The sequence below is a fragment of the Erithacus rubecula genome (assembly GCF_903797595.1).
Source record: "Erithacus rubecula genome assembly, chromosome: 4".
Lineage (NCBI taxonomy): Eukaryota > Metazoa > Chordata > Aves > Passeriformes > Muscicapidae > Erithacus > Erithacus rubecula.
The window spans coordinates 58198749-58224997 of NC_136686.1; the positions used below are offsets into that span (position 1 = coordinate 58198749).

General features: G+C 37.4%; 1 protein-coding gene across 7 annotated transcripts in view; it reads right to left on the reverse strand.

Moving 5' to 3' along the window:
- Positions 1–26249, reverse strand: part of MAGI2 (membrane associated guanylate kinase, WW and PDZ domain containing 2) — a 685143-nt gene that overhangs the window by 472500 nt on the left and 186394 nt on the right. For all 7 annotated transcript variants that reach the window (XM_079303121.1, XM_079303120.1, XM_079303125.1 and 4 more), the window contains exon 2: positions 6141–6257. In XM_079303121.1, coding sequence (XP_079159247.1) covers positions 6141–6257 — 117 coding nt within the window. The remainder of the gene's footprint in view (positions 1–6140; positions 6258–26249) is intronic.

The window sequence follows — 26249 nt, forward strand, 5'->3', positions numbered from 1 at the left end:
TTTACCCTAGCCCTTAATTAAAATTGGGGTTCACTTTGATAGATAAAATTTAAAATTGTTTTTTCCCTGTTTTTATTTTTATCCACTTCCTGCAGAAGGCAATGCAGTCCCTGCAGCCTGAAGATGCTCAGGGCACAGGCAAAGCTCTGTACAAACTGATGGAGAAGAAGCACAAGTGCTGACTCCAACCTTTACTACCCTGCTCTGAAACAGACAAAAGGTCTCATAAAATAACATGAAAAGTCAATACAACTATGTATAAGTCAAACTCTTTTGGCAGTGTCCTCAGAAATAAAAGACATTGTCCTGTATGTGATTTCAGTGGGTAATTAGGAATAGTGAATGCAGCAGTGGAAAACAAAGCAAAGTCTACAGGCAACAGTTTAACCATCACTCCACCTCACACAGGACAATTCAGGCATTGTTTGTGCTCTGTGGTCTTTTGTCAGCTGTTCTTCTCCTCTTCCATTTAGGCTGTTGGTTATTGGAAGCAGTGATGTCTTTCTCATCTTCTGGGGCTGTGCTGTAACCAGCACAGTGGAGCCCTCATCCCACATAATTACCTCATTTGACTTGAGATGTCAATGATTTCACTTTAAGTACACTTTGGTGGTGTGCTCCATGAGATACACAACAACCAGAACATTTTTTAAGAGCTCTGCATTGCTCTATTCTGAATCATCAAAGTCTAAGCAATAGCTAACACAGGAAGAATAAAGTAGTCATTAAAGTTAGGTACTGTTATTTCCAGTGATGCAGACATTTCTTGGCTGTATGGTATGCTAAGCACAGCTTATTTTATCCCACAATAGCTCCATATGACGTCAAACTGGCAGCTCTTTCACTGACAATACCTCTTGTAAGAGACTTCTGACATGAAAAAACTTGTAAAAAATGTATTATACCATTGGCAAGTCTGTTTCACACATTTCCCTTTAAATTTTCTTGGCTATATAGTTTTTGGAAGAAAGGTATTTTTCAAAAAATTTTGAAAGGCTTCGTATTTGTCTAGCTTAGAAATTAGAAACCTCACATGGAAACCTAACTATGTAATGTGGATTTAATTCAGTATTTACTAATTATTTTGACCAAAATAAAAGGTATTAAAAGAAATACAAACTATGATAGCACCTATCATCAGGAGAGGAAAGTCTCACACACTCCCAGAAGTTCTTTATTTGTGATTGGTACCCATGAAGTAGATTATGAATGACTAAAGTTCACCAATATATTACACTTCTCTAACAGAGAGAAAGACCTTGTTTGTTTTACACTGTTTTGCAGATAGAGATTTCTTCAGGTCTGAAAGTGTGAATTCCCCTGAAGCTTCAAGTATTAACATATTTTATTGACTTTAGTATCACCAAAATATAACCTAATGGCTCTACTTTTACTATATATGATAAATAAAATCAACACGCAGAAAAAAATTTATCACTGCATGTACTTCTTCTGGGAAGAGATCTAGACAAAAAAATATAAGCATGCTGTAAGATATAATATTTCAACAGTACACAGACTATATTACAGCATGTGGGTTAAATTTATATGTAGACCAGACTATACTAAAATACAACAGAACAAAACCATATTTGAAAATGAGGCTATTTATATTGACTCAAAATTATTTAAATCTGAATATTCACAGAAGATGGAAAAAAATAAGTCGCAGCAGAAGTGATTTAAGTGACTCATTAAGTGTCCATAAGTGTCACATTTGCAGTGCTGTGTTAATTATATTCACCTAACACAGAGCACCCATGGCATCAACAGGGAAGCTGAGAAAAAGGAGGTTTGTTATCATGATTTGGTATGTGGGAAACTGCTGCTCATAATGATTCCATTTCTTGCCCCTCGTCCCTCACATACAACACATGACTCAGTTACAAACTTTATTTTTTTTCCTATGCTGCTGATAAATGTCTTAAATAAAACATCCTTCCTCCAATTTCTGTGCTAATGGTAATGCTGCAATATCTGGTGCTGTAAGGCTGATCCACACGGCCAGTCCACTCTATTCTCACGTCATTCCTCTTTTTCTAAACTCAAAGACTAGGAAGGAATGGGGATGACTTCCTCATCCCTATAATCTTTTTTAAGCTATTTTTTCCCCATTTTCACTGTGAAGAAAACATTCATAGGCTGCATCCTCCTATGGTGCAGCAGGATAGACCAACTCATCCGAGCTACTGTCAATCTGAGGTTATATCCCAGAGGATATCAATGAGCTGCTCTTCCAATTAATGGATGACTTTTTATTTTTATGAGTCAGCTCGTCCTTGGCTTTTTACAGTGCTGTTTATTCACAATGTTTTCCACTATCATTTCACATTCCACATCTGGAAAGGAAGCATACACAGATTCTGTTTTCAACCACAGCTACCATGTTTTGCCAGCTCTTAAAGAATCAGAATTGCAGTTGCTGGGAAGGACATTATCAAAGGAGACTGACCACAACTATCACTGCCAAAACTGCTTTCCTGTGATGTACTCTCCTCAAAGCTTTATTCCTGTGATGACAAAGTTAGAGCTACATCTTCTCACACTGGTGAAGACTGGAAAGCTGCTTGCCCACATGGCAACTGCAGCTTGCTGAGAGCACTACCAAGCACAAAAGGCAGCATGGCTGAGGTGTTGTCTACCTCTAGCACTCCCACGTGTTTTGTGGCCATTCTCCAGATCCCTGGATTTGGATGGATAGTGTCAGACAGTGCTGACAGCTACCATTTCACCACGACTATTTTCTGTACTGCAGGACAACCACAACAGTGCTCCTAAACATCCTGCGGAGTAAGTTTAGGATATGAAAAGTGCCAAAATTCTACACAGCAGAAAAAGGGGAAGAAAAGCTTCAGCTAGGTCTTCTGAAACTGGACAATGAGGAACTTTTCTTTCCCCCAAAACTGCCTTGTTAACAGCTGCATCTTGACTGCTGCAAATACAATTGTACATCCTGCCCTGAGATATATGCATATCATTCTTGTTGGCAATGCAGGGAAAATCAATTTTATATGGCACTAAGAACCATGACACTTATGGAAAGCAGCATTTGACTCTCCAGGTTACACGGTCATTTCTAATTTAGTAGAAAGGGGCACTGCATTAGCAAAAAAAGAGAAATGCAAGGATCACAAACCCAACCAATTAACCCCATTCCTAGGGGCAACAATTTTTGAGGGCAGAATTGACCCATTATCCTCACGTCACTGATTCTGGCCCATTTATTCTTGGGTCTTATCTAGAATCACAGAGTCATGAAATGTTAAGGCATTGGAAGGGTCCTTAAAAATCACTTAATTCCAACACTCCACACCATGGGCTGGGACACCTTCCCCCTGGAGCTGGCTCTTTAAGGCCTTTTCCAGCCTGGCTTTACACTCTACCAGGGTCAAGTCCAAGGCCTAACCCTATCTAGTTCCCAGTAAATGCTAGTTCAGTTGTCTAACTTGAGCTTGGTTACCCTGCTTTAAAAGGGGCATAAGTTCTTGGCTTCCTGGTTTCATAGAGGATACTCACTAATTCAAAGCAAGTCAAAGATGACTTAGTCTGACCTAGAAGGCTGAGAAACCCATGGTCATGCCCACTGCACTGCTGGGGCCAGTGCTGCCAGAGTGAACAGAAAGCAAAGGACAGAAAAACTCAAGGTCAAGAAGTCTATAAACCTTCTCATCATTTTACTGGCAATTCTGCTTCTGTAACAGAGAAAATATTGCAGAAGCATTTTTAAAAGGAAAATGTTGCCACTGATTTTTCAACCTTTTTTTCCTCTGTGCTACAACCTTGTCATTGGAAACTAAGTCTTTGCTGCCTGCAGTTGGGTTTTTCTCTCTAATTTTCTGTGCAAGAATTAGACAAAATTGAGTGCTGCTTTTGCTGTGTTGGCATCTGTTGGAAGATCTGCAACGAGTTCATGGTTAGGTGCACTCATTCAGTGAACTTGTGGGCAGTGGTACAGTCAGTTAAACATTACCACTGAATGCTAAGGATGGTGTTAGGACAAAAATACAGTATTCTTAGACTATGTAAAGGGCTTAAAAACAAAATACTGCCCAGAGCAGAAGATTCTGAATCCCAACGCCCTTGAAAGGTAAGCTCATGATTCAAAAATTAGTTAAGTTGCACAAAAATAAGAAAACTGTTGAGTACATTTTCCCCTCCTAGGCATGAATGCTCATAACAGAGTAAAACTGTATTGAAAGATTCACCACAATTATGATTTAGAGGTTGTTTGGGTTGCAAACTATGTGATGGTGTCCTTTTCATTTGACTATGAAAAATCCATTAGCTAACCATAAATCACCCTGTCTGCATTTGAGCATTTTTTTTTTTTTAAATACCCACTTTTAAGAAGGATTACTTTCATAGAATTTTTCAAGAACATTTTGAAGAAAATATATCAATTAGGCACTGTGGAGGTTTTATGGTTTTTTTGGGGTTTTCTTTTTTTTTTTCTCCTTCCTACCACTACTACTGAAAAGAGTCCTCCACTCTCCAAGAACATTTGTCAGTTTGCCTGGCAAATCAACACCTGCCATCTGTAATGCTGTATCATATTTCAAAATGCAGTTTTTACTTAGTCAAATATGCTCACTACATAATACAATAATGGCCTAAGAATTTAACCCCCTAAAGTGACACAGAAGATGGAGAAGCCACAGCAGAAAGGACTGTATTGGCGATAGATTCCAATTTTTAGTCTTTGTGGATGTAGTGTTATATTTTGAATGACAAATTTGATTTGGCGAGTAGTGTATTTTACTTGACAGATAAGAGCAGTTTATTATTGCCTTGAATGAAAGCAAAACAACCTCAAAAAATACTTATTGTGCTCATACCTGACAGATAGTGTCTGTCATACACGACCTGTGTGCAGTATTTACAATATTGTTGTATTTTTCTTCTTCTTTAACCTGGACCTGTGGCACTAATAAGCACAGACTGGGGTTATAAGAAGAATATGTTTAGGCTAATGATGCTCCCAGACATCCTTGGAAGGGGGATTTAGTCTCAAAATTTTTTGTACTTGCATTTTCAATTCAGCTGTAATGTTTCTCAGCTTTTACAGACAATCCTAATTCATCACAAATCTCACATAAATATAACATTTTTTTGTTTTCTGCATACAGGTAATAATTTTAATTTTTTTTTCTCCACCTTCCTTTCTGATCAGCCGCAAATGGATCATCAGAAATTAGGAATTTATATTTATATTTATTATTATTTATATTAGGAGGAGCTTTTCAGAACTCCATTCTTTAATGTTATGAAAGAAAAAACAAACATTCACAACAACTCAGCTTTCAAAGAGCATCCACTCATTACCACATAAATAGCACAGCCACTAACCCAGCATACCTTCCTCTGCCTGTCATTCCAGTGTCAAACCTGTAAGTTCAAGAGTGCACCCCTTTTCTGCCAAAACCAGAAGACCCATTTTATGTCTGCTAAGCAATTATTGTATGAGGGAAGAATAATGGAGCTTCAGTCCATTTAAAATGATACATTGTCTGTCAGCCAAGTAGATCTGTCCTGTAAGGCATGGCCCTGACAGCCTGACCTGGCTGGCGTGACTCTGCTTAATTTTGTGTCTACTGTCAAAACAGCTGAATATTGTTAACAAAACAAAAATTATTTTAGAGGTTTCAGAATATTTTGAATATTGACTTATGTGGCAACAAACACATATTCAAGACAGTACAAACTTTCATTGCCATGCCTGTTGCATTCAAGCAGATCTAGTTTACACATTTCTTCTGTTGACCTATTACTTTCTAAATCCAACAGCATTATTACATGTGAAACATGAGGCAGATCAAACTCTCTCTGTTTGACATCCACTAAACCAGCCCAGAAAACTTTTTTTTTCTCTTTAAATCTGTGCTTTCTGAAACTACAGAATAAACAAGATTATTACTATTCTAGAGACAGACTAATGAAATTACAACTTTGAAAACACCATCATTGCACAGCTGAATTTCTCAACAGTAATGTGGAAGATTGGAACCCAGCCACAAATGTATTTATTTATCAGGAAGGCTGTTCCATTCACCACCTCATGCACTGCAAAGGGCCTCAGCAGCACTCACCCAGAGAGTCCACTGCCACTAAGCAGCCAGGTTTGCCCATCCCACCCCACTTACATGGCACTGTGCGGAGGTAGAGGTTGTCTCTTATGATCTGCTGGAGCTCGTGGTCCACCGACCCTTTCTGGAACCGCAGATTGAGGTAGTGACGAAGGTCCTTATCAACAATGCCTCCTGTCAGGGAAAAGACAAATGGAAGCACATTTTAAAATTATATTGCATCGATGGAAGCAATGAATCACTTGTGAAGTCTTTGTGGATCATTTTCCTTTGTGTTTCTGTTGTGATGGAGGACAAAGGCACAGAGTTTTCTGGTTAAAGCATGTGGTTGGTACAGTGTTTTTTACTATTGATAATTGTAAAGGTTGAAAATAGTTAATGACAAATAACTGACTAAATCTGGACAGTTGAGAAAAGAGATATAGAATTATAGGCAGAGTTGTCAATTTTCTTCTTGCACAAAACTTAAACATATTGTTATTACACAACTACTTACCTAAATAATAAAGTGTTAGGTATTATGTTTCCAATGACCTTATACCAATTCCCCATTTCTTATTAAGCCAAAAAGCTTGGGATCAAAATCTCGGTACAAAATATCTCTGCAGTGTTCAGTGTTTTTAGTCCATGTGTAACCAGAATAAAATGTAGCTGTTCTTAGCAAACTAATAAATGTTATATGTTTTGTTTTACTTATTTCTGATAGAACTCACAATTGAAAGAGACACTATCAAAAACAAAGGTTCATATTTTATTTCCACCACCAAAAATGTCACTACAACATTTCAGCAAAGCAGTGCAAGTGTGGAAAAAAACTAAGTAAAACACCTTGTATTTGCCACTTTTACTATAACTTTAGGACAAAACAATTTAAACTACTGTTTAGCCACTGGTGTATCATTTTCCACTATGAAAGGCATATCTATAAATCTAATCCAACATGATTAATAAGCATTTCCCAATATAATTTCTCCCCATTTCTTTTAACTTTAAATAGGGATCACATTTATAATTATGGAGCAATCTATAAATAACTCAATTTCTTCTCTGAAATTCTGACATAGGAAAAAAATAGAAAATCATTACTTTATTGAACTCTGACATGTATTCCCAAGATGAAAAATTGCAAGTAGATAGGTCCCTAACTTGTTGTTTCACACATGCAACCTTAAAACATTTTTTCAAGTGGAATTTGCTATTGAACCCTCTGCCAAAAGTCTTATTGACTTAGACTATATTAAGATTTTCCTGTAAATAGGAACATATAATATCCCTATCCAATTTTTGAAAGTCACTGCAGAGCACAAATGGTTATAAATTAAAATATATTTCTTCTTACAGATATTCCTATTTATCTGACTATTATAAGTCCATAATTTTATTACTGTTGCTCTTTGTCAGTAATTAATAAGACACAAAATACCTGTATGCCTGGTTCCCTGAGGCTGAGAACTTCCATATGGATCTCTGCTCTTCCAGGATCCCCAAGCCCTAATTGACCTATTACTTTGTACCCCTAGCCCTGTTTCTTGCAATAGGTTCAGTTTGCAGACAAGACCATCCTTACTTCTAATTCCTTGTGAGATTTCTGAGGAGGCTGTAAAGAAATTCTGAGTCTGCTGTCCTTGGTGATCAGCTGCAGAGGGTAAAGGTCCTGCATCTCCTGCTCTTCTCACTCTATTATACTCAACCTGCCCAGTGATGCAGATGCTTTTTGGCAGCCTGAGAAAATGTCAGCTCAAGAACAACAGCTGTAGCCTGCCCACTGACACAAACCCAAATCATTCCACTCATAACATCAGCAACTTTAGGAACCCACACAGGTTTCTGACCCTCAAAGTGCATTTTTTTATTTACAGGCTCTTGTTTCAAACACAGCCATTTAGTTCAACATGTATAATGAATGCACTAAAACCTCCTAAGCACTTCATAAAAAGAGTCACCTGATATTTTTGGTAAATTGTATATTCCAAACTAGATATAAAAATATGTATTTACAGGAAGAGATGCCTACAGCCTTGCATTTGTTACATGCAATTCAAAAGCAAGTTTCTAACAAAAATAAACAGAAATAAAATCATGGTGCAGAGGAAATAAAACTTAGCAGTTTCTAAGCAAAAAGGAAACAATTAACTTTTTCCTCAATATCTGAGTATATGCAGTCAGATTACCTACAGTCAACACAAATACAATTGCAAATTTTCTTCTTCAAAAAAATCATTCTGTTGTCTGAAATAAATAATGTTTTTCAGTTCTTTGGGCATAAGGTACCTTTTTTAAAAAAAAATACAGTATAACAATTTTTCCTCCTGGAAATTGTAAAAAATAAAAAAGTTCTAAGAGCCCTGAAAATTAGATGCAGTATATTTTTAGTTCATCCTTTCAATTATCATTCTTTTGCTTTTCCCCTCTAAAAAGTTCTGTAGTTTTACCTGATGCTTTTTAAAAGCATATTGACTCCAGACATGCTTTTGTGGTATTTATAGCACCTGAGCTTGGAGCAGTCTGATCATTTTGAAATACAGTGAGAACAACAACTTGTGTGTGCAGTTATGGGTCCATAAGACTTTATGCAAGACAAATACAGAGAATTGCAAACATGTAAGCCAGTCTTGATTCAGCAGAAGCTAATTACATTTTGTGTTACAGACTATATAAATCAAGAATAACATGAGTAATAATAATAGGTCAATGTCCTCCAAAAGGCTGGAAATAAGACAGAGAAATAGTTCTCATTTGGTTTGCTTTGGAGGGAAAGAAGAACAGTGACATTGACAGTAAGTTCACAGAAGAAGAAACAGGGAAAAAGCATTTTTACAGTCAGTAACTACTATTTAATGGTCCTATCCAGCCCAGTTAGACAAGTGACTGACTTGGTTTCTGTAGAATTCAACTTCCATTTATTTCCTTCTTTCGTAGTACACTGAAAATTACTGAGATGCTGAAAAATTCCTGACATGAACCTAACTCCCTCCTTTTCTCTTATTTCCAGGCTTCCCACAGTGGAGGAGTTGAGGACTGTGCTTGGGGACCAGCAGTGCCCACCCCAACATTCCTTCTCCTGGGAAGGAGCTCCCCAGGCACATCCTGCACATCAGGGCAGTGCCAGCAGCAGGAGCTCTGCTGTGTGCCAGGGCACTGCACAGCTCAGGCTTCAGGAACACAACCCACAGACCATAACTCAAGGGCTCCCTGGCCACTGCCACAGGAGGAGGCTGGCAGCTGCAGGATGGAGCACTCACTGGCTCGCAGCCATGCACTGCTCTTAGGGGTTTTTGCTTTTTCTTTTTGCTGGCTTGAGGCCTGTGCTCTGTTTCAGTTTCATTTCACTCCAATGAATCCCTTTGCTTTGCTAGCTGAGAAACATGGGATGTGAATTAAATACTCCCAGTAATGATCCCTTGCATAATGTATATGTGGTTTAGGTGCAGCTACCAATCATGACTGAAGCTGATTCCAGACATTATAAAATAAGACACACTTGGCCAAACTAAAAACTGCTGTTTGCATGTTATACTTATGAATTTAATGAGCAAAGTATAACTTTTTAGTGTTCTAATGCATTTCTCTCATGCTTGCTTGTCTTTATAAAATCTAGCAGAAAAGTCAATCAGAAAAGAACTTCAATAAAGAACACACAGACAAAAGGGTACTGAATTGTTTTTGTTCATCACAAGATTCAAACCTGAAGATAATTGCCATTTCTAAGAAAAAGGCAGGGATAAAGGCTTATAATTTTCTCTAATTCTAAATATTGTAACAGGTTTTTTTGTAACTTCCTATGTGGTAACCACTGAGGTTCCAGCTGGAATCCACATTTGCATTATATTTTCCATGAAGAACATGTAAACATGAACAGCCCTCTTGTTCCTGCAATGGTAGCTCTAAATAATTTGTTATATCCTTAATACATTTTTATTGGTGCAAAATTTTCAACAAACACTTCAAGTATTTACCCATTAGTATTTGCTCATCCTGTATCATAATCCTTTACTGAACTGACTTCTCAAAACGTGGTGTGGTGTATTATTTGGATTTTTTTAACAGCAAAATCAGTTGCCTCTCATCTGAGAACAATTTGCCTTAGATATTTTATTTGCTGGGATTAGCATTTAAAAGATTTTAGTTTTCCTGGCTTGTATAAATAGTCCTGGTTAGAAATACAGATGTGCAAGAAAGACTTTCAGATCTGTATTTGCATCTGTACATGATCTGTGTCTGTGGAAACTAAAGGAAATATCTTAGTATTGTTCCTCTGTGAAAGCAGACAAGCTGAAACTTTCAGTATAAACTACCCCCTCTCTTCTACTGCCCTCCTTTAATCAGATTGGCTCTCCCTTTGTTTTTAGCAAGCTTCTGACTGTAAGCATGAGCCATATATTTGGCAAAATCAAATGCCTTCAATGACCTGGATTTCACCAGCTTCAGCAGGAGTGTTCTACTGGAGAGTCCCATCCAAATTATTTATTCAGGTGGTATCTGGAGCTTTACAGCCATACCATGACATGGGTCCACAGCCATCTGACAACAGCTAAAGTTTCTTCTGCACATCTTCAGTAGAATACATGCAGTTTAATGCCTGCTAGATTAATTTATCCTTTGCTGTTCACAGGTAATTTAATTGACCTTTTTATAAGTAGCCTAAATGATTACTTACATTCTTTAAATCAGCTATATAAGGAATATCTGATTTATTAGTTATTTTTTCTACCAATGAGATAAATTATTTTACCCAGAAAGGGGAGTGCAGCAATATTTTTCTTGTGACTCTCTTTGGGATACATCAAGAAAATCATAGTCATCACAGGTAAAAAGCTGTGTGTATGGTGTAACTGCTCATTTCTGAATGTCTTTTTAAATGGTTGGATAAAAATCCAGAATACCTGAAATTACCATGTAGAACTCATCTTAGTCATGGCAATCATTTCAGTGACACCATGACCACTTATGTTTAAGCATCTCTATCATTTTTTTCATTCTGTCATATAAAACCTTAAGTGAGGTAACCTGTAATTTCCCTCCTCCTGTTCTCCAGACCCACACACCTCTGGCTGATGCACAAAAATCAGCCATGAGCAGCAGTGAGGGATGGGCTCCACACAGCTGTGAGAAATCCCATGTCAGCCATAGCTCTCAAACACTCCCTGTCTTACATCCTGAAATATTTTAAGCATAAACCAAAATTTCCTGCTCTATCCCCAAGTTTTTTTTCCCCAGATGATTGTCTCAGAAGAGCTCCCACAAGTTCAGTGATATTTTATTGTAATAAACTTTAAAAAAATATCCTTAAGAAAGCCTTGATTAAAGAAAAAAAATTATGATTACCACTATTCATATAAATTCCTTCTATTTGTAGTTCAAATAGTACATTTTAAACAAATGAAATATGTCTTTAGTCCTTGATTAATAAAGATCTCAGGCACTTAAAACTTTTATGTCAGTATAAGATGATTTACTTAATAGTTTCTTTAACTGGCAACAGTTAACCAGAAAAACCACTTTTGAGAATATGAAAATTCCAAGTAGTATGAAAACTCTTGGTTGGATTTTATAAGGATTCATTATTAAAATACAGCCTGTAGTTAAGCCTATTATTCAAGGGAAATTATTCTCAACAACCCTATCTAGTGCTTAGTTTAGTGTAATGAGGAGTGTTGGCATTTCACCAGTCATGGTATAATGGGCATATTCAACAAGAGATGTTCCTTCAGGTCTCCATGTAAAACATGTAAACACCATAACAGTAAAAAACCAACCAACCAACCAACCAACCAACCAACCAACCAAACAAACAAACCCCAACAAAAAACAAAAACACCAAACCAAACCAAACAAAAATAAAACAACAAAAACCCCACCAAAACCCCATACTTCAATAAATTATAAGAAGCATTTATTATACTGCCAGTTGAAGATCCCATGTTTTATTTTAAAGCCTTTCCATCCCTATAAAAACTGTGCATCATCTTTGCACTTCTGCCTGCCTTTCACCACTACCTTCAGCCACGTCTGCCACCTGACTTATCTACAAAGCCTCAAATCTTTGGGGTGAGCTATGAGCTCTGTGGAATGGGTATGATGGAGAACCAAGAGGGAACTATGCAAGAAAATCCTCAAGGAGAAAATTAATTTCTTTAATATTTGGGGCTACAATAAATTGCATTCCATAATCCTTTAATGGAGATCTAAAATTTCAAGGCTTTGGAAAAAATTACATCTTGGTATTCTATGTGCTATATACAATGAAAAACCTTTTAAGATCTAATTTATCAATGGGAAATGACCTTCTCTTTTATACCCTGTTACTCTGTATTCTTTTTGTGTATGGATTATATTACTAGCACTTTTGCTTATGGATCTTTTATACTATATATCATACACTTATATCATATTTATAACACTTGGACTTGCATCCTTAGCTTTATCCTTTGATTTTTTCCTCCTGGCATTTGAAATTCAAAATTTTAAAATATAGGATTGTAGGCCTTACAGGTTGTAGGTTAAGCAGTAGGGGATGACACTACATACAGATGGTATTAAAAAAACCTGCAATAAATTTGAGGCAATGACTGATTTTCTCCAGTATGAAAATTCATATTCGGATGTATGTTTGTACAAACGTTTGTACAAATCTCTACAGATGATAAATTCCACCTGCTCTCCTCAGACCAAGTGACAGGCTGAGGTTTGCACACTCTTTGATCTGCACAGAGGAGAAAGTTTCCATTTTGTTTCTGGGAGCAGAGGAGTCCTCACTGCCTAAGGACACCCTGGGTTCAATTCATCACTGTTACTCCTGTCTTTGTTGTGCCTTCTGGGGTAGTCTGAGGACCAGATAAACAGCCACAAATGAGACCAACACCTCGGGGGAAGACTGAGTCTAGGAACACTGTAAAGCACATCATTCCCTGGATTTATTGTCATAGTTTTTGTGGCTAGCCTCAAGCCTCTGTTTGAAATGTGAAGACAAGTGTGCACTGTCCTGGAAGCAAAAATGTGGTTTGTAATGATACGAGAGGCTGTGTCAGCAGGAGAATCAACTGAGCCAAACATCTGCATTTTGTACTTTACCTCAGATTTCTCAGCTTCAGCTCTTACTCCAATCCAGACCTCCACTCCTCATGGCTACAGAGACAGGTTCCCCCTGCAAAGCCAGCAGCACCTTCCAAAGGCTGCTAGCAGCCTGCAACATGCACTTTCTAATCTCCAAGTCACCCCAAGTCAACCCCACAAATAGACACTCACCCAGTAAAATCATTTTGTACCTTTGCTATTTAGAGGTACTTTGTTTTGTTTTCTTCAGTTAATTTACTACTCAGGACAGTTCTAGATTGAAGTTGCTGGGAAATACCATGATTTAAGTGGTAGGTTAAAAAAAAAAAAAAAAAAAAAAAAAAAAAAAAGAAAGAAGACAGTTTGGGGCACTTTGCTTTCCGAATAGTCATCTTTTATGGGGTGTTCCATTTAATAGGTGAATAAATAAAGTGATGTTCAAACAATGCTGCTGCTCTCTACCAAGCCTGTCTGGAAATAAACTGCCGTGTACTCCAGTTTTGCAAATTTGCTAAAGCTAGTTACAAACCAGCTGTTTGTAGATGCCTCCAGTTTATCAATGATTTGTTTTTTAACTTATACAACTTTAATGACTGCTACTGAGATTTTTTTAAAGACTCGTATTGTTCCTACAAGACTTGCTACCAGGCAAATAATTATATTTACAGATGTTCTCGACAAACATTAAATTGTAAGAGATTACACATTTACTTACAAAATGAGAATGTCAAACCCACACTTATCCTGTGCAGTCATACAGAAGCCAGCAATGTTTGCACAGATAGGTTTCTCTTGAAATTTGTACATATTTACAGAAGTCTTTGCTAGCAGTCAGATGCTACCTGGCATTCAGATGCTCCCACAAAAATCTCCTTCTATTTGGTCAAAGGGTGTCACAACAGAATATGAAATTTGCTAACACCAATGTTTGTTATGTAACTGAGCTCTCAGATACAGCTCCCAAAGAAACTTCTGGAAAGTGACTTCAATAAGTCAGTTGGCAAAGAGAAATAATGCATTTTATTGGTATTCTTCTGAAGACAAGGCCTTTTTGAAAACTCATGGCACATAAAGCTGAAAACTCACAGAATAGGTTTAATTAGAGAGTGACTGTATCATGCTAAAAATGTTTGAACAGACTAGTAAGGCTGGTTTTAGCTTCAGAAGAACATTTATGTTGTTATTTGAGTTGAATATATTTCCAGGAAGGTATTATGTATTCTGGGAAAATCTGTATTAGTCAGAAATGCCCAACAGACAAATTTAATTGAGGAAAAAATCATAAAGCGGTAAGAATTTTATTTTTTATCAAAGTGTAGCAAATGGTTATTATCAGTATACTTGGAACAAAAAACCACCCACGTGCTGCTTACTGACATGTTCATTGGAAAAAAAAGAGACAAATTGACTTCTCTGAAAAATGCAGCATTAATCTGTAAGACACAGTAGTGGTGATAATGGGGACCTCATTTGTTCTGGCAGGATACAAGCGATGCCCCACTGTGTCAGTGTCATTCCTGTGCTTTAAGGGTGACTCACCCAGCTCTGAAACCCTGCAAGCTCTCTTGGGTCAGCAGGTGGGTGCCCAGAGCACCTGGAAGAAGGGCCTGCTCAGGCAATATTGCAGAGGAGCAGCCACAGAGAGCTCACCTGTACCAAAGCCTCCCCTGCTGCCCCTCCCAGAGCCCTGCAGCCCCTCTGAGCTCCCCTCTGGCCACTGCCCCCAACCCTGTGCTGGGAGCTACAGGGGCAGACCTTCAGTCCTCATCAAGGTTCTGCTACAAGTTTTATTATTCAAGCAAAAGCAGAATTATGTTCTGATTTCTCTTTCAATGGACAAACATTCTCCTGTCCTTGCTTTGCAATGGGTAAAACCAGCTCCTTGCAAAAGTAGAAATCACTCCTCACCTTTACTGGAAAAGTTACTGCTCTGTTTAATACTCTTTTTTTATTAATTCATCAGTACAACTGTTCATCTACTAGGGACACAAATATTCTTTTTCTCTAATACTCTTTTCATTTTATCTTCGTGGAAGACAACTGTGATGGAACTTTGAGGTCTGACATGTATTTAAATAAAATATGAAAGACTGAATTGGAATGGTGGCATAATTTTACCAGACTTGAATTATTTGAAAGGTATTTTACTTAAATCATAGCTGCACAATTTTAATTGCTTGAGATAGAGACTTATTTTCCTTACTTCTGGAAATAATATTGCCATATTAATAGGCTGTGAATTATGTGCTGACACTTTGTAAAAAGAAAAAATTAATCTGGGTAAAAGAATCCCAGTAATACACAATTTATGAGGGAAGTAAGCTCACAGAGGTTACCATTGTATGAGTTCTAATAATAGTTTAAGAATATGATTTAGGTTGGTATCTGAATCATGGCAGCCCAGTTTTTTAAAGTCTTTGTAGCATCTCAGTCTGAATTCATAATATACCACAAAAAAATCACTACCATAATAATTACTTTTGTGCATTCTGGTAGTCATAAATAGCACAACAGCATTTTGCAGACTTTATACTCAAGAAACCTGTCAATTACAAACTCAATTAACAATAGAGAATGATTTTTTTCAGAGGGCACAAAATTTTTGATAATCTCTAAAACCAAATTACATATAGGTTATCAAATGTGTCTCCATCCCTGAAAATGCTATTTTCTTGAATCAAGTGTCATGGCATTCATAAAGTCAAAACAAGAGTAAAATGCTGATAAAAATTAAAAGGGGAGATGCTTTGCAGCTACAATGGGAAGTTAAGGCAACACAAAACATACAAATAAGGCTGAGGCTGAGAAGGTATCCTCCAGTTTTATGAGCAACACAATACTCAGCATCAGCTAAGTGTCACAGCTCTCTGTATTCCATCTGTGTGGGGTGTTCCTCAGCCTGCAGCCCACAGTGGCACCACCTCACAGCTATCACACAAGTTAACCAGGACAGCCAGGAAATTTCTCAGCACACAAAACCAAAATAAGTGATACTGGAAATTGATCAAGTGGCACTTCTGTCCCCAAGCCAAGTGCAAGTGAGCACCTTGGCATGTTGACGTTGTGATTATGTCAAGATGGACTGGACTGGCATCATCACCTGTCCTTTACTGAAAACCTCCCACGCCTTCTTTCAGTGAACTTCTCACAAGCAGCTCAGACTCCTATCCTCACAGGCAGCTCCACACAGCACTAACTCCTTCTCTCCTCTCTGCAAATTTCCTTCTTCCTCCTGCATGACTGGCTACCCCCAAACTGTCCCTTTCCCAGCCACCCAACCCTGTCTGTCCCTCACACAGCATCTTCTTCCCCTGTCTGTCCCTTATCTCCACACAGCCAGCTGACTCCATCCCAAACTGCACCTTACTCTGGGCTAGCTAGCCCACTCTTTTATGGCCTCCATCCTCACTGGGCAGGCACAGATGTTTCCACTCCTTGGCAATAAGTACAGCTGTAATTCATTGGGAAGGATTGCCTTCTGCACTAAACTTGCAACCTATCTTCCCACATGTTGAGAGGCCACTGGAGCAGTGGATGCCCTGTTTAGCCCTTGCAGGGTAACACTGAAGTGGTGATATGTCCTGCACCCTTAGAAACCCACATTTCAGTCAAGAATGAAGACAGTGAAGTGCTTGAGGTCACCTGTAACAAATTCTCCTCTACTGGTAGAACAGGTCATTATTAGGATTGAAAACAAATCAAACAAGACATAACTAGACTAGCAGTAGATGTAATATTTAGAGATTTACAAGATAAACATACTGTTAATTCCACTGAAAGGGAATTAACTCCCTACTTAGGTGTTAATTAAATATAACAATATTTGTCATAAAAGCACTCAGCTCCAGGTACCAGAACATTTCACATTAGAGAACTATTGCTCTGGATCACATTATGTTTGGTGGTCTCTGACAAACATTAAATCAATTTAAAAAAAGAATCACCAGAGTCTGGGTGTTGTGGCTTCTGCAATGTGTCAGGACAGACACCCTCTAATTCTGCCTCTGAATCACTCCCACTGAGGATACAATTCCTACAGTCACTCCTTTTTACACATATGAAAAGGAAAATATTCCTACTTGTCTCAGAGATAAGCTGACAGGATGAAATGAAAGCAAATAAAGAACCACAAAATGCAACACAGAGATTTGTAGATGACAAAGCAAACAATTGCCATGTACTTACTGTTGACAGGGTTTTCCAAGCAGTGCAACACTGTCCTTCACTTCTGGGCACAGCCAGACTGCATCAGCCCATGTCTCTGGGTCAGACAAAAATAGTAGATCCCCAGCACACAAACAAAATGTAGCTTCAAATTAGCCTGTTCTCAAAAACCTACAAAAATGGGACTGATCTTTTAAAACAAAAAAAATTGAAGTATTTTTAATGCCACTCAAAAACCACTTCAAAATTACTGTATGTGTAGCCAATAGAGCAGTGTCTTTATGCCATCAAAGGTACCTTTTGTGTAGAATGGTACTTTAGCATGAAAGGCAGCACTTGGTCTTGGAGCACTGAACCAGCTGCTCAGTGCATGAAGAGGCTGTTATATTGTGGGACAGTCTCAGTTGGTTAGCTGAGTCCCCTCGTGCTGATTTAATTAGCACTGCTGGAAAATGCAAATGACCAAGAGAGACACTGTGTATTGTGGAAAATTAGATTGTGAAAAATATGTGTGCTTACATAATATGTTTCAACAGAGAAATAAAAAGCTGCTGTTCCCAGGAGCTGCAGGCAAGCAGATGGTGGGGACTCCAGCAAGATCATGCACTCTGCCTGCAGAGACACGATGCCCTGCACCTCTGGGGAAGAGACTGCTGCTGCATTTCTCTGATACCCCAGTTTGCTGAGCCACAGAACAAAACACACAATTGCAGCTGGACTAAAACTCCTCACTCTGCATCCCCAGAAGCAGAAAGGTGTCACATCAGGGGAGAAAAGTGAGATGACACAGCTGTAGGTTCACTTTGTCACCCTTCAGGCACATTGTCCCCATGGCTATGATCTACTGGACTGAAATCAATGCTGTCTGTAGTTCAGGAGTATGCTTAGTTGTTATGAACAGAATTTATTACATTTTTAAAGTTGTTACTTAATTAAAAGAGAAAACTAGAGGGCTAAAATCATGGGACAATAAAGAATTTGGCAAGCCACTGAGGTGTGGATTAATAGTTACACATTTCCAGTTTTATCTGTGCATGTTAAGGTCAATATCAGTCTGCATATGGCACAAAGCCATTAAAAGGAACTCAAACAGGAACATTATCAAGCCAGGATGTGACTGTACTTTCACCTGCCTTTCTTTGTTAACATTTTGATGCATACCCCATAAAATATTAGATCTGTACTTTCCCAATGTCATTTCCTTAATTTAATTCTACAGGCCCAATATACTGTTAAGTAAATTTTTATACCTTTCTTTACATATAAGAGATGCCAGCAGTCAATTTACGTTTTTCTGTTTCTGATATGCTTGTCAGTATTAAATGAGGATGCAAAGATAATGGAGAGATTTATGGTTTTAAATCAGGAAGCTAGTAAAAATTTTCTGTTTCTCTAAGACTGCAATAAAAAAGGAAATTAAAACAATAAAAGGCTGGATTCTTAGATGCTTGTGCAGCTACAGTAAAGAAAATTTCTGTTCATCTCCTGTATTCTTTTCTACATACTTGAAGACTAAAAGGAAACAATAACTTCAGTACTTGGCTTGAAGTATTTTACCTTTATCCATTTTGAAACACTACTGTGAGGCCTCTTGGACAAATACTGGGGAACTTGGGGCTCATATGCAGAGCAATGCTAGTGTGCAAGTCAGATTCTTTACTCATCCTATACTAACAAGCTCAAATGCTAATGCCAGAGTAGGTTTGCATTCATATTTTGCAGTATAAGGTGTCAGAGCAGAAAAAAAAACCAGATGGTTACATTTAGGGACTCTGCAAATGTCTCTTTTGCTTTAGGAAGACAGGCAAAGGATGATGGCACAGGATGAAACTGACTTTAAAATGTATATTTCATGCAATAAATAAACCATATCATCCACTGCACATTTGGAAGGAGTTTTTTTAATTTCAGGAGTTCTTTCAAACTAAAACATGCTAAGGGCTCAATCTGAATGCTGAGGTTGCTTCTGAAGGCTCCTTGAGCTGCCAAGTGATGCCCCAAAACAGTAAGTTAGTGACAGAAGAACTTAAAGATTGCACTTGCTCAATGTGAAGTTCTCAGAAACTGTATGGACAGCTGAAAAAATAATACAGCTTGGAGATCAGTGTTGATAGAGAGCAGTAGAGATCAGTGTTACTTACTGGGGACCAGTATGAACAGGGAGCAGGTCCCACTGGCCCTGCCAGCCACACTGAGTCCTCAGAGGAGATGAACCCCACAGGACCAAGGATCTTGATATCCCAAACAAGCAAGTATTGGGTCTTTATAAATCTGCATGAACCTAACACATCTGTATTTTTATCACTCTTTATTGCAATAGACATCAGATCTAAAAAAATACCTCACAAAAATGGAAGTAACTATATGAGTCTGTATCAGTATAGCACAAGCCCTAAGGACCTTCAGACTCTAATACTGAGGGGAGGAAATATTTTTGCTTGCAGCCAAAGAACATTATAAACAAAAACATAATTTAGATCCCTTGCTAATGATCAGCTTTCTTTTGCACAAATAACAAGTTGCAATGGTGTAATTATGTCAGTTTAACTCAGATTCAGAATTAGTTTCTACATTAAAATAGTGGACTCCTGAGGGGGAACATCTAGAGGAGGGGAACTCTCTTGTTTTAACTGAGACAGTGAGAGAAGTGAAAATCATGTTCATCCCAGCAAAAAGAAACCAAAACATTTCAAAAAAGTTATGAATGTGTGATGTTGGCTGAACCTTGGAGCATCCATGGCTGGCTGACTTCAGCTGAAGCTATGATCTTACTCCTGAGGTGAATTCAGAGGTACTCCACAAAGGCATCTGATTTTTAGACCTTTAATTAAACAAATGGAGGAGAGACATTACAAAGAAAATTGAGTAGAGCAGTCTGTTCTGTATTGCAGTCTGGAGGCATCTTTTAATCAGCAATAGACCAAAGACACCATGAAAAGGGGATCTGGGTTTTGTTCTTAGGGAACATATAAAAGATGTACTAGTTCACTAGTTGTCAAAGAAGAGCTGGCAGATACCCTTATTCAGAAAGGGAATAGTCACTGCATGAAGATATCAACTTCTTTTGGTTGGAGATATTTCAACAACAAAGGAATGCCATACATCAAGAAAACCAAGAGGAAAGCTAACTTCTGAGGATGCTTCCAGCACTATAGAATCTCCTAAAAAGTCCTAAACTAGTCTAATCCCATGGACTCATGCTGGTCCTCTCAGAGCTGGCCACTGTCTGGTTTGTCTTCAACCAAAATGAATCCAGCCTACAACTTGTGATACTGATCTGGAGGATGAACTCAAGTATAAAATCAATTTCTCACTGCAAATATGTTTCTCATACTAGAAACTCTTTCTTTTCATGCTATGCTAACTTATGCTATGTGTTTTGTTTTTGCTTCTGTTCTGCAAGCATAATGGTTTTCTGTTGCCCTAACAAGTAGCCAAAAAGATAGTCATTACTATTGCTACTTTCAGTGCTCAATATTACTGCTACTTTCATCATCATCATCATCAATATTAATGCCTGTATTAATCTGTGCTAAAAATAGAACATCAAAAAGGGAAAAAAATCCTTTTGGGATAGTAGCCAACTATTACACCACAAACAAGAAAAATGTTACTGAAAAAAACCCTAGGTATTAGAAATAATTTATTCAGAGTTTCAGATTCAAACTAGCCAGGCTGCCAAAGGCTGCTGAAACAATGACTGGGTTAGAAAAATGTCACTGAGCAATATTTATGTCTCTAAACATGGAACAAGCATGAGATGGATTTAAGATTACTTCTTTTCTGTTTTAAGGCAAATTACATTTTCTGAATTTCTGCAACAAAAATGTGAGGAATTTAAAAGCATAACACAGAAAATTCATATCTGTCATTTGGTGGCTGCCAACTCAGAAAGATCAAAACCCACTGCAAACTTGAGCACAGGTATGCAGCTATATTTTCAGATTACAGGTACTAATACTTGATCTTCAAGGTCAGAAAAAACTCTCTAAATCCTTTCGTCTAACCTGTATGCTATTTCAACCAGAACAGTGACCCCTGTACTAAGACTATTAATTTATGCTGCTACAGCTGCTCCTAGAAACTTCTACAGGCTAGAAGATGAGAAAAACTGGAGAGTCTTCCCTCTTTCTGTGGTGATTTCATTATCCTTACTCATACCTTAATCTTAATTTGAATTTTTCTGACTTCTCTTTCTAGTTCTTGGCTTACAGCACCCCTCTCTCCCTTCCATAATTAAATACCCATAACTGCTCTGTGAAAATAAGTTTATGTTGCAAATTAAACCACTTTCTCTTTGGTCCTCTTCCTTTTCCTGTTTGTTTTTCTTTTTCCCCTTTAATGTTGAGCTGAATAAACTGAGGGAAAAAAAATTCCCTGTTTTTGTATCTCTTGGATATTTTCCCCTGCAGCTGATTTTTAATTTGTCTGCATCAGATATAAAAATAAGAGCAGAGCTGGACACAGACCCCTCACTGAGAGTCAGAGGATCCACGACTGTACAACCACTGGAACTGAAGGGAATTTGATGTTCCTTGAGAGAAACCAACTGAAATTAACCCATGGCTCTTCTGAAAAGTCTCTAATTTCTTTACAGTGCCTATAGAACCCTGTGTATTTAAGAGTATTTCAGTATCAGAAAAAGAAAGTTTTTAATGGTAATAAATAGGCTGTCACAAGACACAGAAGAAGAGAGGATTCAACAAAAATATTTAGGAGAAATAGGAAAATTTCAATGCAAGAACAGGAACTATTTTATTAAAACCATCAATCATGGCATTCAATGGAACAGATGACCAGTAAGAAATGTGCTCTAAGGGCTATTTGAAAAGACAAAGGTATTTACTATGATTTCAAATCAGTATCTAAAATAGGAGGTGGATATTTATATATATTTTTTGTGATTAGGGCCCAGATAACTCTGGCATTGCAAGATTAAACTGCAGGACAAAAGCTGGAGTATTTTAAAACAAACAAAAAATGCTTCCAAGAAGTAACAATAAAGTGTTAAACTTTATTTCCCACATGAAAACTGAACTTGCACTTTTCTGCCCAAATATCTTTAAATATTGTAATTTGCATTTACTCATATAGTTTCATAATTTTCACTTGCCTAAAATTTATAAGTACTGATATCCCTAAATGGTGAAGTGGCTTATGACACAAAAGAAACTCTGAATTTCACAGCAAAAAGATGCTATGGTAGGTACAATTTATTGCTATTACTGAAAAAGCATTTTCTTAAATCTTTGAAATTTAGGAAAATAAGAAACTGCAATTTGATGAGAAAAAAATATTTTCAGCTGTGCTGATCACTGATATTCCCCATCCCTAATTTGTTGTTGTTGTTTTTTGTTTTGTTTTTTTTATTCTCTAGTAGATATTTGAATAAATTTTAAATGAGAGTAAAAAAATATTTAAAGTCTTACTCACTTTCAGCTGTATACATATGAAAAGGCCAATAGAAAACTATCTCCTTTACAATATTAATAATTCTTCTATTATTGCTCATGCTTAATAGCAGACAGGTCTGGTGCTGCAGAGGAAAAATATGTGAGATTATACAATATTGAGTGATAAACTAAACAATTATACCCCAAAGAAATACCAGGAGGTACCTGTGCACAAGGAACAGTTAACACTATTCAATAGTTAATATGCAATATAAAGTGGCATTTCACTGCTTCTGAAGGTTTAATTGTCTGACATTAACATCATTCTTGCACTCCAGGGACCTTCTGTACACCACTCCTTTAGCTAAGGCAAATGTTATTGCAGCTAGGTTGCTTGCTCCCCAAAGCACTCTGTTGATGGCTAAATAGCTGCTGCACTTAAAAAGCAAAATATGTATTGCTCATGAGCAGGACAAAATAATGAGAAAATTATTCTGATGAACACAAGATGTATTTGTCGAAATTTCCAAACTGCTTTTTGTGCACCATAGAAGACAGAACACCATTGGGCTGGACAGGATTATGTTAGTCCTTCTACTTAAAATGATTTCTCAAATGAAGTATAACTTCATTTTCACATTTATTTTCCTACAGATGTAAGTCCCTCAAAAATGGAAGATACAGCAGACAGTGTCCACAGACCATTGATCATCCAATGTGATAATCCTTAGTTTTCTCTCAAATTCTTTCAGTTCACAGTAACAATAACCTTTCTCTGCTTTTCCTAGATCATGCCCTAAGCTATGGCACATTTCTATAATGATGGGTATGGCACATCACTCAGGCCTCCTCCATAACTAAGATCTTTTCCATAACCAAGCTTTTCTAGGATAAACAGGTGCTCTGATGTCTTCCTGCACCTGGAAGGCTGCTGACCTGCCCAACTAAAGTGTCACTTCTCTGAGCTGATTCCTATGGTAAAACATGTGAAAAATGTAAAATTCATTATACTCTAGCTTTGTGTTGTACAGCTGTAAGCTTGTCTTGCTTGTAAACACTGTGGTTAAAATTTTTCATCACTCAAAGCCTCCAGAAGTTTCAGTGCAAAATGAATCAATTTTCACCCTGACCTTCACAAACAGGTTGAATCCTTTGTGACTGGTATGTTAATGTTTACATTCCAAACTAGATACAACACAAAATACTCTTAGCTGCAAATAATTGTCTGCATTTTAAAGACAAGCATTTTGACAAGTCCTTTCTCCAAGAAATGTGAACTGTCATTCCCTTAGAAAAACCTTGTAAGGGAGACAGATGTTTTAGGACTTTTTGAGCCTGTTTCTCAACAAAGAATTTTTGTTTGTTTCCAGCACTTGTATACCTAAGAAAGAAAGTACCAAATTTCATTTCCAGCTGTTGCATTTAAATGTCTCAAGAAGGAAACAGTAAATATGGCTTCCTTGGTTTAACTAATTAAAAATGTTACAAGGTTTATTTTAAAAGAAATTTAGGTTTGTATATAAAGGGTATTTTTACTTGGCAACAATTGCCAATTTATTCCCATGTCATATTGTTATATTCTAATGTCATATATTCATTTGAAAGTTCTTTTGGAAGATGCTTTTCTTGGAATAAATTATCCCTTTACAGGATATCTTCATTAAAAGATAGAGTGAAATGTGTAACAGGTTGCTTCTGAAGAGTAGGATTTCACATATTGTGGTGCTGCAGCTGGCATTACACTTTGGAAATAATTGTTTAACCAGGATTTCCTGGAACAGACTCATTGCAGATCTGCTGCTGCAGTGCATGTCAAGTGCATTAGAGGTGGAAGAGAGGAGCTGAAAAGTGGTGGAACTTCTCTTAACTCACTGTAATATGAATGACTTGGAGAACAAACATCTATAAGGTGATAAAAGTCCATAAAAAGCCCAAGAGAGCTCTTTATTCAATATTTAGGCTACCTTAAAAATGTTAGAGGCACCAGAAAGCTGAAGTATCTGGTAAAGAATATACACATTTAAAGTAAAGCCTTGCTCTCTTTCCATGGTTTATTAAGTGGTCTAAAGACCTAGTTTGATTTTAAGTGCCAAGAGTCAATCAGAATAATGCTGTCCTCCTGTTCATAGACTGGAATCAGTTTAAGTACACACCTCCCAGGCTAATAAACTCCTGCTGGGTGCTGTTGTAGAAGATCATTCAGCAGCCTCTGCCTTTGAAAACCATTTGTAAAACCAACATATCTATGAAGTTGCATTCTGGATCAGACAACTAAATTCACTGTGTTTGGAAATTCTAATTCTACATACCTACAGAAATGAGTAAGATCAAATTTCACAGCTAATCTGCTGTTGTGCTTCACTACTTGCAATTTGTGCAAACATCTTTGCAGAAAAATATCTCAGTGGTGTTTTCACATCAATAGGTTTTAGCCACAGCATGCTACACTTTAGCAAAAATCAAATTATTATGTATTGATAAGTCTTGAAAAATGTTTGAGATTGATTCCAATAGGAGTTTTACAATGATTCCAGAAAAATAGTCCTTGGTTTTATAGGAAAAAAGATGCTTAACTCTTAGATTCAACTGCATGAAAGTAGAGGTATTATGCTGTTAGTATTTATTCCCATCAATTGATTTACTTCTCCCCATACTCTTTTTCCTGACACAAGGCAGCAATGTAGCTCTTATACTGCATAATCCTGAATAAAAATACTGCACTTACAAAACAAGGGAGTTGCAGTGACATAGTCACTGCCACTAAGTTAAAATCTTTGTATTTTACTTATCCATCTGCATTTGTCCCACTTCCTCTATACTTCTCATCTTCTCTAGTAATACTATGAAGCAGAACTCTGTGTGTCTAGTATCTGCAAGGGTATAAATTTCAGACTCCTCTCAAAAATCCCTTTAGGTCAGTTGCAAAACTGAAAGCAATTTTTTTTTAATACAAAGGAAAATACCTGTGTCTTCTGATCTGAACTTGCAAAACTTCAAAGAGGCCACAGAGGGAGAGAGCTGGCCATGCCTGGCTGCCCTCAGGTACCCTGGGCCACCACCTGGGCTACTCACAATTCTTACAGAAGTCCTTACTCCTCATCCATTTTCACCACCAAACACTGCTTACTTCCATTTACTTTCAGATTTTAATTTCTTAAAGGCCTCCCTGATGCTGTTTTGAATTGCCAGAGAATTAATGCTACAGATACTGGAACATGAAATTTAAAGTTGAAAGCACCCAAACCACTGAAGCTGAAAGATTCATGACTCTCACTGCTCTGCTCATTTTCCATTCCTCACTTACTGGGGATAAATTAAATGATACCATAGAACAAATATGATTCATCTTTAGCTATCTAAGAACCAGATATCCAGTCTGAACTAGTCATTTGCTCTCCCTCAGCAGTTAATACAGTGACTAACAATGTAGACATGACTTTAGAGAGGGCAACACAGAAGTAGAATCATTAAGGAGAAAGAGGAAAAAGATTATCCTAGACTGGTGCAGGAAAATCTGACACTAGCACTTAGAACACAGTGTCTCATAAAACTGCCT